General features: G+C 36.0%; 1 protein-coding gene across 2 annotated transcripts in view; it reads right to left on the reverse strand.

Moving 5' to 3' along the window:
- Positions 1 to 12471, reverse strand: part of WDR11 (WD repeat domain 11) — a 61166-nt gene that overhangs the window by 31652 nt on the left and 17043 nt on the right. For both annotated transcript variants that reach the window (XM_017872284.1, XM_017872285.1), the window contains exons 10-13: positions 10088 to 10264; positions 7523 to 7607; positions 3055 to 3161; positions 626 to 701 (exon numbers count right to left, since the gene is read on the reverse strand). In XM_017872284.1, the coding sequence (XP_017727773.1) occupies positions 626 to 701; positions 3055 to 3161; positions 7523 to 7607; positions 10088 to 10264 (445 nt within the window). The remainder of the gene's footprint in view (positions 1 to 625; positions 702 to 3054; positions 3162 to 7522; positions 7608 to 10087; positions 10265 to 12471) is intronic.

The following is a 12471-nucleotide window of genomic DNA, read 5'->3' on the forward strand; positions in this document are numbered from 1 at the left end:
ACTGCAAGCACTGCCTTCCGGGATCCCGCCATTCTCCTGCCTCAGCCTCCCGAGTGGCTGGGACTACCGGCACCCGCCACCTCGCGCGGCTAGTTTTTTGTATTTTTTTAGTAGAGACTGGGTTTTACCGTGTTCGCCAGGATGGTCTCGATCTCCTGACGTCGTGATCCGCCCGTCTCGGCCTCCCAAAGTGCTGGGATTACAGGCTTAAGCCACCGCGCCCAGCCCGGTTTCTATTTTTAATAATACTGCTTTACATGTTATTTTCCCCTGAAACAACAAAACTCAATTTCTGGAAGCAAAATGGGTTTAAATTATACATAAAGATAATGGATTCTTTCACTCAGTAACTCCATGCTTAGATAGAAGTGCATAAGAACTTTATCCGAAAGTAAACAACGATTCATGGAAAAGCTACCTCATCTTTTTAGAAGTGGAGAATTAAAAGTGATAGCAACTTAATTTTGTAATCAAAATATTTTCTTTGGGCTGCATATCACTATTTGCTATCACTAAAAAGATTCTATGTGCATTCCAGCACATTCCCATTTTCTTAAAGATGAAAAAAATCCATGAGATTTCATTGTGATACACCATAGATATTTTTTTTTAGGTTGACACTTACTTCAAATGAGATACTTTAATCATTTCGATGGGAGATTCATCATTGCCTCTTTCACCGCGAAAAGCAATGCTCCTACCTTTAATTACAAATTTTAAAAAGTGAGAACAGTGCATAAAACATGTATGAAAAACAAGAAGCCACACCAATGTAATTTGATCGATCCTACCCTTCCTACCCTCTGTTCTCCTATTCATTCTTCCATTTGCTTCAAATCCATTTCTGTTTTTTTGGTTTTTTTGTTTTTTTTTTGAGACGGAGTCTCACTTTGTCACCCAGGCTAGAGTGCAGTGGCGCGATCTTGGCTCACTGCAACCTCCGCCACCCAGGTTCAAGTGATTTTCTTGCCTTAGCCTCCCAAGTAGCTGGGATTACAGGTGCTCGCCACCATGCCGGCTAATTTTTGTACTTTTAGTAGAGATGGGGTTTCACCATGTTGGCCAGGCTGGTCTTGATCTCCTAACCTCCAGTGATTCACCTGCCTCGGCCTCCCAAAACGCTGGGATTACAGGTGTGAGCCACGGTGCCCAATTGCTTCTAAGCTGTTTCTAATAACATAAGTTCAAAGAATATTCTCAAAAGTGTTACAAATTAACGATCAGTAATACATCACATATTCAGATATTTATTTTGTAAAAAGGCATTTTCATTTGTTACACAGTTTCTTGAATTCTGTAATTCAATTTTAGAAATTTAAAAAAACAATGTTAAGTTTTAAGATATCTATAGGACAGCAATTGTCTGGTGTGAAAACTATTTATTTAAAGTAATATTTAATACAAACATTCTCATGTTTCCAAATACTAACTTAGTGGGGAAAAACTCTTGAAACATGTATTTAAGATTTTCTTGTCCCATGTGTAAAATACTAGTTAAATATTTTGAACATGTTCCTCTGAAAACATCTTTATAAACTGGAAACTAGGGAATAACTACCGTGTTCATGTATGCTGTGGAAAGAATGAGTTACCCACAAAGGAAGCTACATGATTTTCTGTGAATAAAAAAAGTATAAATTCGAACTTGTATGTTTAGTATCTTGTGATAGATTTTTATCTACATTAAACAAAAGAGAGAACATACTCAATTAAAGGCCAACTGAAGGCCTAAATGTCTTCCCGCTCTTCATTGAGATTCCATCATGTGGAATCTCACTATACTCACTATTATTATACCCCAAACAGCCCACGTTCTGTCCTGACTGCACTAGTCTGCTGCCTTCCTTAGAAGCCCAGGCTATAAAATCTATAATCTATGAACTCAAACATCCCACTTAAGGAAATCAGTAACTGTTACTGTAGACCTTTGTTCCTTAAAAGTCCGTATGTGCAAAGCAGATTTTAAGTTATCTAACAGTCCTGAATCTGAGCTGACCAAAGCAAATAAACAGGGATTTTTTCTTTCTTTCTTTTTTTTTTTTAGTCAATGGTACTAGATAACAGCATTTTATCCCTGGGATCACTAGAGACAGAGCCAGTACCACTCTGTTGGCAAATTAGGAACTTGGGAATGAGAGTCAATGGGCAGGTCACTTCCAATGAGACTAGAGCAGCAACACTGGACTAAAGATGGGGGTGATTCCTTGAAGTTTATTAACACACCCTGAGAAGTAAGAACAACTGGATCTTTGACAGCTTGAAAATACATATGGAGACTATAAAAAAGCGACCATGTACTTCATTTGTTTACAACTTACTTGATTTACAACCATTTATTTGATTTATTCATTTTACACATACATACACATGCTCTCATTGGTTAAGATCATCTGCATATGATTCATGTTGCTATACCATTTTAAAGAAACTCATCACAATTTTGTTAAAAAAAAAAAAAGACCTCTTTGAAACTACTGCATATTTTCAAATTCTTCATTTTGAAATTCACTGGTTTTAGGCTTTTAACAATTCTGAAAAAGTTACCTTATTGGGACGTTTCCTACCGTAGAATCTTCAAAATCCCAAATTAAGTTTCTCTATTCATTCAGCCAGAGACTATTACAAGTTTTAAATTTGAGCATTTAAAAACAATCCTTAACCTATAAATTTTCTAAGTGTTTCCTATGAAGGCCAAAATTTTCAGCAGAGATGCTAATAAAGTCCATTGATAGAGTTATTTTTAAATCGATCTTTTAAAGTTGGTTATATATAACAATGCACTTAAAAGTAGAACTGGTATCCTCCTATGTTTTAATGAATCTGTCTGTTCAGGCTAATGGTCCTCCATTTTACCATGTATTTGTGCTAACAACATTTCCATGCAAACAACGATGAAGCCTTTCTAGGGCAATTATTAAAGAATAAAAGAATAAATATATAAACATGAAATATAAGAAAAAACTCCATGATGAAAGAAGTACTTTCAAACATGTTTTATAAATAGCAACATGTTTATTCAATATGACAAATCAATTTGAATCTTTAAAAACAAACCTGTTGGAAGATCAACCAGTTGAAGTTCATTTCTCACTAATCCCACATTGTTTGGTGTTGAGGTAGCAAAAGAAAGAAAACTAGTCAAACTTGTCCATTCAATACCCCTATAATAGGAAATGAGATAAAGGTTAAACTAATACTCTTTTTTTATTTGAAAGGTTCATTTATTTGAAAAATAAGTTTTCCAAAGACCTAAATTTTATTACACAAATTAATTAAAAAGTAAGCATGACCTTTTATCTTAACATGACCTTTTATTTGAGACTGTATTACCATACCTAACACACACAAAATTATTTCTAACTAAAACTTTATCTACAAATGTAATGACAAGATAGTTTAGTTATCAAGATTCACATCAGTATTAACATGACTATTAAAATCTGGCCAGGGAGAGAGTCATATTACAGTAGTTTCAGCCTACCAGACCAAGACACAAACTAATGACCTAAGAAAATCCATATGTACCTCTCTATTTTGTTTACTTCTAAGTATCTTCCATTGCATTATAAGCTTCAAAGGCTTTGTCTGTTTACAAGCATAGAGAAGATACTCAACAGATATTCGTAAAGCATTGTGAGTTAAAACAAGCTTTTAAAAACATACACACGTTGCACTATCTGCTGTCATGAGTCCCTGGCACAGTACACACAAACCTTCAAGTGCTTCAGATTATGATTTTTAAAAGGACACTTAATAAAAGGTAGGAAAACAACTTTCTAAAAGTTAACCTTATTTGGACATGAAAATCTAAAATGTTTTAAGTTTACTGCTAGAAAGTTAAGAGATTTTATAATACATCTGTGAAAGTTTTTTTTTTTTTTTTTTTGAGACAGGGTCTCACTCTGTCACCCAAGCTGGAGTGCAGTGGCACGATCTCAACTCACTGCAACCTCTGCCTCCCAGGCTCAAGAGATCCTCCCACCTCAGGCTCTCAAATAGCTGGGCCTACAGTGTGTGCCACCATACCCAGCTAATTTTTGTATTTCTGTGAAATTTTCTTAATGGCTTTTGATTATAATACTAAAATTACATTAACTGAAACACAAAGCAGGATTTTAGCGTTCTCTTGGTCAGTATCTCTGAATATAAAATACAAATTATTTTCAAAATGGCAATGAAGAGGAAAAATTCATGTAAAAATAGAGTATCTTTGTACGATCATTCACAACATTTATCTCCCTGAGTAGTATATCCCTCAGAGTTAGTATCCCAAGTAACACTTATAATCAATTTCAATGTTACTCAACCATAAATATTATCTTAGCATGCATAAGTCAAGTATTTAGTGACATCTATAACCTGACTAATCCAGGATAATAAACCTTACTTAAAATTAATACACCTCTGATTAATTAGCTATTAAAACTTTCTGTGTTTGAAAAAAATGACAACATGTTTGGCTTTTCAGAAGCATGTGTGAAATTCTTAGCACAAATCTTGGCTCAGCCAACATTTTAATTTTACTGCCAACATGATTCCTACTAACCTATGTGCGTATTTCAGCAGGAGATGTAGCATATGTACTGTAAGGATAAGTGAAGAGTTCAGGCTCTGAGGCTTGAAAGGCCTAAAGTGAATTCCATCTAGCTCCTTCACAGATTACTCTGTAATTTTCAGTTTCTTACTCTGTAGACTGGAAATACAATACCTGCCCCATACAATTGTAGTGGAGATTCAATGAAATGATGCATGCAAAGTATTAATACTTAACATAATCCCTAGAATAAGTAGTGATTAAATGGAGAGTTTCCACTGGTTAGTGTTGACCATAAAAGGAAACACCAGACACATAAGGCAAGGTGAAAGGAAATGTCGACAGAAGAGTAGATGGGAAAGAGAGAGAGAGAGAAGTGCCAGAAAGGCAAGCTACAGACACTGCAACAGAAGAGAAGAGATGACTAACAGCCTGAAAGAGTCCAAACAGACACCTTTGTCACTGCACCTCAAAAGCCCAAAGTTTTTAAAGACATTATTATTCCACGCAAATGTATTTGGGGAGATGCTGTACAGGAACAGCCTAAGGTGGCAATAAACAGTCACCTGGGCTGCACCACAAAACAATGCACTTGAAACAATAAGACAATGCAAACTTTTCAGAGATTTCCATCACAATCAGAAGCTGTGATACTTAAAAGGTTAACCTGGCCTGGCGCGGTGGCTCACACCTGTAATCCCAGCACTTTGGGAGGCAGAGGCAGGTGGATCATCTGAAGTTAGGAGTTCAAGACCGGCCTGACCAACATGGTGAAACCCTGTCTCCACTAAAAACTACAAAAATTAGCTGGGCATGGTGGCATACACCTGTAATCCCAGCTACTTGGGAGGATGAGGCAGGAGAATTGCTTGAACCTGGGAAGCAGAGGTTGCAGTGAGCTAAGATGGCGCCACTGCATTGTAGCCTGGGTGACAAGAGCGAAGCTCCATCTCAAAAAAAAAAAAAAAAAAAAAGAAAGGAAAAAAAGGTTAACCCTTCTCCATTAAGAAAATGTATGTACTCAGGATAATGTGTTTGCTAAGGGTTCACTGAGAATTTTTATACACAAGACCTAAATTTAATGTACAGAAAACAGAAAATGACCTTTCTTATGCTTTCACTGAAAGATCATTAAAAAATACTGGAAACTGGCGGGGGGGGCAGTGGCTCATGCCTGTAATCCCAGCACTTTGGGAGGCTGAGGTGGGTGGATCACTTGAGGTGAGGAGTTCAACACCAGCCTGGCCAACATGGTGAAACCCCATCTATACTAAAAATATAAAATTTAGCTGGGCGTGGTGGCGCATGCCTGTAATCCCAGCTACTCAAGAGGCTGAGACACAAGAATCACTTGAACCCGGGAGGCAGAGATTGTAGTGAGCTGAGATCGCACCATTGCACTCTAGCCTGGGTGACAGAGTAAGACTCTGTCTCAAAAAACAAACAAATAACTGGAAATTCATATTTTATATGTGTAACTCTACAATCTATCACTGATAGGACACAAAAGGAAAATAGCCTTGTGTTCAGCAGAATAATGCTATGGGCAGTACAGGTACGCATTTTGGAACAGAAAGCAAGAAGCACTCTTCTGTCAATGTAGCCTTCCCTCAGACAGCTCTGTATACACAGAACTCAAAAGCAGATCAGGTCTTAAAAATCAAAGAATAAATGCTATGCAGTGTTCTGATGATGTTTAAACAAAGAATAAATAAGACAAATTAACAATTAAAATGACTTTATTTGAATTTGTCATAAGCAGTCCTACTGATGGATCATCATAGAAATGAAAAATATGCAGCCATAAAAAAGAAGGAGTTCATGTCCTTTGCAGGGACATAAAGCTGGAAGCCATCATTCTCAGCAAACTAACACAGGAACAGAAAACCAAACACTGCATGTTCTCACTCATAAGTGGGAGTTGAACAATGAGAATACATACACATAGGGAAAGGAACATCACACACTGGGGCCTGTTGGGGGTTGAGGGGCAAGGGGAGGGAGAACATTAGGAGAAATATTTAATGCATGCAGGGCTTAAAATCTAGATGACGGGTTGACAGGTGCAGCAAACCACCATGGCACATGTATATCTATGTAACAAACCTGCCCAGTCTGCACATGTATCCCAGAACTTAAAGTAAAATTAAAGAAAAAAAAAGAAAGAAAATGTGGTACATATACGCCACAGAATACTATGCAGTCATAAAAAGGAATGAGATCATGTCCGTTGCAGGGATATGGATGGAGCTGGAAGCCATCATCCTCAGCAAACTAACACAGGAACAGAAAAACCAAACACCGTATGTTCTCACTCGTAAGTGGGAGTTGAACAATGAGAACACATGGATACAGGGAGGGGAATAACACACACCAGGGCCTGTCGGCAGAGGGCATCTGAGGGGAGGGGGAGCATCAGGACAAACAGCTAATGCATGTGGAGCTTAAAACCAAGGTGATAGGTTAATAGGTGCAGCAAACCACCAAGGCACATTACGTATACCTATGTAACAAATGTGCACGTTCTGCACATGTATCCCGGAACTTAAAGTAAAAAAAAATTAAAAATAATGAAAGATAATAATTTTGAGCAAAATAAATAAATAAATAAAATAAACCTGAACAAGGCAACATAAGGACATCCAGTGAGAAAACAGCCTGGCCCTTAGGAGAAATAAATGAGGTGCAACAATATCAGTTGGTACAAAAATAGCTGTTTTTTGCCATTAAAACTGCAAAAACCGCAATTACTTTTGCAACAACCTAATAAAAGATAAAACATTCTCTACTGCTTATGTTCTTTAGACAACAAACAATTAGTTATCATTCTTGATTAACATAGCCATTAGCTGGACATGAATATTATTCGAACTTTTCAAATACTCACCACTGCAGATATCATTATGGAGTACTGAATGTAGAAAAGTCTACGAGAATTTTTTTTCTGATATGATGTTTGTGATGTCACCATCACGATGACGTACTTACTTGACTTCACATGAGTGGATGCTTAACTCCTTGTGTAGCAGACCACTGGTGAGATGGTACACCAGGACAGAACCGTTACTTGTACCTTTCAAAATGACATCATGGAAGATCATTAATTCAGTGGGAGTTCCAGCACTTTGCAAGAAAAGTCTTTTCTCAAGACTTTAATCACTTAACAACATTTATCTTTTATAAAAGAAACCCAAGCTATGTGCTTAAACAAACAAACAAAAAAGAAAGATATGAATTTCTCTGGTCCCACTTCCTTATTTAAAAAAAATGGGCCTAACCTCATGTGCTCAAAACCTTGCTTAATTCCAGGAATAGATTTTCACAGAAAGATCTTAAAACTTACACTAATACACATACAATTTGAAGAAACACTTTCCTAAGCTTTTATACACATGGGAATTTATACTTTTTGAGATTCAGAAGGTTTATTATAGCTGATCCTCAAATAAGCAATCTAGCAGAGCTCATTAACTAGGGTTATCCATTTTCTTTACACAGTTTTGTTTTGTTTTGTCTCTTATATTAAATAAACCCTGATGAGAGAGAAAAGTATGATGGTTAACTGTGGTTTCTGCAATTAAAGAAACCTGGGCTCAAGCCCTGGCTCTTTCTTATACTCTTGGATGAATCACTTGCCCACACTAAATCTGTGTTTTCATCTCTTTAAAATGGGAAGAGTAGAAAATCTATTTGTTGGAGATTAAATGGGAAAACATAAAGCACTTAGCACAGTAATTGGCACAAAGTAAGCACTTGGTTAACTATTAGTATCCTGTTATCACTACAATTAACAGTTTACAGTTATTATTCCAAAGCTTTTCATGGTCTCAGGTAGTATGTCTGAAGTTTAAACGGAAGGGACATGGACATACATGAAAAAGTAAAGCTTCAGTCTCTATAGTGTTTTTATAAGTTAAGCAAGAAAAGTCAACAGTCTATATGGACAATCACTTTTGCACTGCACATGATTTAAAAATTAATGAATTCATACAAAGCAAGACAGTGGAAGTAAAAATGCTGGGCAAATTCCAATATTATCTTACTTGCTGAATAAAACTCCAGAAATCTTTTGCAAAACTATTCTAGAAAAACACATTGTACAGTTGTTTACATCTATCATCTATTTTGTAATAATACCTTCTGGCACTGAGAAAGTAAATTACTAAAATTTTTCAATTAACAGAACTTCATAATAATCAAATGATTTCTATAATCTGAAAGTTTTAATAATGCTGAACCTATGATCTAATGCACTAGGGGCACTACAAGATTTAATTCCATAGTTGAACTCTTTATCTTTCTTAGTGACACTCTAGACAAACCTTTAGGCACTTATATTTTTACTTTGTTATACTAAATTCAGTAAATGATACTGACTACATACCAATACAGCTTATTCTACAATGGAAATCTCAGTCCTTGCCATAACTCTTATTATATAGCTATCCCAAGGAATAATTTTCCCCAAGAAATTGACAAAATCCTAACTGACAAATCAGGAACACTGACATAATACATACATGCACATATGAAGCATACTGATGAATCCTAATTAAAATCTATTAATGGTGAATATTAATAGTTTCTAAAGCAAAAATTAAACATTTATCTGCATTATATAAACCCGGACACATATACAGACAATTGAATCATAAAAATCAAATCGCTTTCAAAACATAGGCACAGAAAAAAACAGAAGGGTACTACCAAACAGTAATACCCAAATGAGTCTTTAGCACTGAGAAGTCAGCCATGTTAGCCACAGAATAAATACGGTGAGGCTTTCACTACAAATCACATGTTAATAGACTGGGGGAGAAAGCCAGAAGCCAGCCAATAGCATCTTAAGAAGAAATGTTGAGTTTCAAACAAATACACGGTTTTTCAAAAGTTTTGGAGAAACGTATTTTAATCATGTGTACTATTTAATAGCAAACTAAATTTTGTTTTTTTCTCTATGCTGTAAAGAAAATTAGGTTCATCACATTACTATGAAATCAATGTGACAAAGTTGAAACCCAGATAAATTTTTCTACCTATAACATACAAATACACAATTTCAAACCAAAAGGCAAATCTTAATTTATAGGGACCATAGGCACTTTAAATAATATTTAATATATAACTCTTAGCAAAAGAAGAACCCTGCTATTCTTAAACTAATAACCCTGACTATATTTTTAGTCAATAAAGACCCAACGAAAACTGACATGACATAAAGACTGGGGTGGTCCAATTACAGACAAGGAGCCTGGGATTCAGCACTGCAGGGATGAGCCTCCTGATATTTCAGAGATGAACGGACAGCATCAGAGACTCGACTGTCCAGTCTCAGGTGGAAGAAGACTTAGCGTTCCAATTCAGTATAAGATTGTTGGAATAAAAGGACAGAAAAAAAATTTTTTTTAAGTTCCGGGATGAGTATTTACACAGTTTCACTTAGCCTCTACCTCCTTTTAAAGCATCCTAAAAGAGAATAAAGGAACTTCTAGAAACTAGAAAACCTAAACATCTTATAAAGTGAGTTAAAAAAAGACCAGGTCAGATACTCACCAACAGCCAGCAGTGGCTGATACATCTTGATGTTTTTTGTGGTCAACGGTGGACACATACGGATAGCAAACTGTGGTGCAGGCAGTCCTGAAAGCAGTCCCGTCAGCAGGAACTTGAGGTGCACTTCCCGCAGAATTGAACCTCTGGGATGTTCTTCCCCAGCAATTGCACTTTGCCCTGATTTGTAATAAAAATAACAAATATATTAACTATACTGTATGCAGATCTTAAAAAGTTAAAGAAAATTTTCAGTAGAAATGCTCTTCAGGTCTAAAAGTATAATGTAGTACACTAGTGGCTGGAGTTATTAGGGACACAATGACTCCATACCTGGCTATAGGACTTAAATTGCATCGACTAACACATCAAAGGATAGATTACTCCCGAGTCCTGCTATCCAGAATTCAGGGACCTATGTATTCTAAGAGACACTGTTTCAGTCAATATTCCTGGTATTAAAGCACTACACAGGCTTCAGAAGAAAGCAAGATAACTTGCATTAGAGAACAGCTTCTGCAGATTGAACTACTGTACTGCATTCTCATTTTACTGCCTTTTGAAAGGGTTACTTTTCAATCTGATGTACTCTGTAAAGTACATACAAAATTGGTATTCACGAAAAACACGTTTAAATAACTCATTCATAATTTCTAATAAGAAACCTTAATGTGTCAGTGTAATTACAAAACATAAGCTTTATAAGTCAATATAAAATAAATGCAAATATATATTCATAAATCATGTGTATAATATATAAGCCATCACTGTCAATAGTTAAGACTTCAATGGCATATTTCCCAAACACCATTTGTACTTAGGTTAGCAAGTCTCAAACTAAAAAGATGACTCCAATAAAAATCATTCTAACAAAATCTAAATATAAACAGTACAACAAAATCAAGACTGTTCATTAAAAAGGTATACAAATTTCCTTCCTATAAACCACTATAGAATATTGGGATTAACCTGCCCAAAATAGAAAGAATATGCATGTATATACATATATGTCTACATACACATAAACACAAACATGTATATAGTGTGAAAGGAAAAATGTAAATAAGTGGGTGGTGAATATAACCTTTTGAAGCTGTAAAGTTGTTTTAATAATGTTATTTTAAAATCCACAAAATATATAGAAAAAATAGCATTTTAATCCTATTAAAATGATCCCTTAGGATTAGCCACATACTCAATACCAATTTCTCTGCCTAACTTTGGTTGAAAAAAGATGGAGGCTGGGCATGGTGGCTCACACCTGTGATTCCAGCACTTTGGGAAGCTGAGGCGGGTGGATCATGAGGTCAGAAGATCAAGACCATCCTGGCCAACATGGTGAAACCCCTCTCTACTAAAAATACAAAAATTAATGGGTGTGGTGGTGCACACCTGTAATCCTAGCTACTTGCCAGGCTGAGGCAAGAGAATCGCTTGAACCCAGGAGGCAGAAGTTGCAGTGAGCCGAGATTCGCTACTGCACTCCAGCCTGGTGACAGAGCAAGACTCTGTCTCAAAAAAATAAAATTAAATTAAAAATTAAAAAAGATGGAATATGAAGGAATAGGAAGCTTAACAGGTAAGGGCCACACATACATATGTTGGCTCTGAGTTGACTCCCAGGGAATGCCACATTTTTCTTCAAGTATTTTCCATCAGAGGCAATTCACAATGCAGGGCAGATTAGGCCTTAGTAAGTATCAGCATTTATCCAGTGAATATAAATCAGCCTCTGTATGAATTGCTTTCAGTTATCACTAAGAACACAGTGAACTTCAAATTAAAAGTTCAAATTAAAATGTTTTCAAGTATGAAGCTTTACTTAACACTTTAAAATCAACTACATTGTCAAGAACTGCTATACAATCTGTATCCATTTGTCTCTTAAAAATGTAATTTATATCACTTAGATACCTAAATAGCATAAAATTTCAAACTTCTATGGGCTCCATATAACTGATTAGTGCTGTTCTTGTGTGTGTTTATAATTCTTTTCACTTTAAGTTTTCATATTAAGAGCAGAAAAGGTGAATTAACTCAAAAAATTGTGTTACCGATAAAACAAATTTTGCAAAACAAGTATTGTCCAGGCTTCCCCATATGGATTTATGTCTGGTAGAATAGATACCAGAGAGAAAGAATTTTAAATATAATAGTAAGTATCACTGAACAAAACAATTTCATAACTGGCCGAAATCATGAAAAATCTGAGGCTTAGAGATGGATGACGGTCTTGCCCAAGATGACAGTGGAGCTGTCAGGACCAGAGGCCATTGCTAAGGAGCAGGCTCCAGAGCCAGGATTACCTGGGTCACACTTTGGCTCTTCCTGTGTGACTGTGCGGTTTAAAGCCTTAATCTCTCTGGGCCTCAGTTCTTACATATATC

The sequence above is a fragment of the Rhinopithecus bieti genome, unplaced genomic scaffold (assembly GCF_001698545.2).
Source record: "Rhinopithecus bieti isolate Rb0 unplaced genomic scaffold, ASM169854v2 scaffold_6710, whole genome shotgun sequence".
Taxonomy (NCBI): Eukaryota; Metazoa; Chordata; class Mammalia; order Primates; family Cercopithecidae; genus Rhinopithecus; species Rhinopithecus bieti.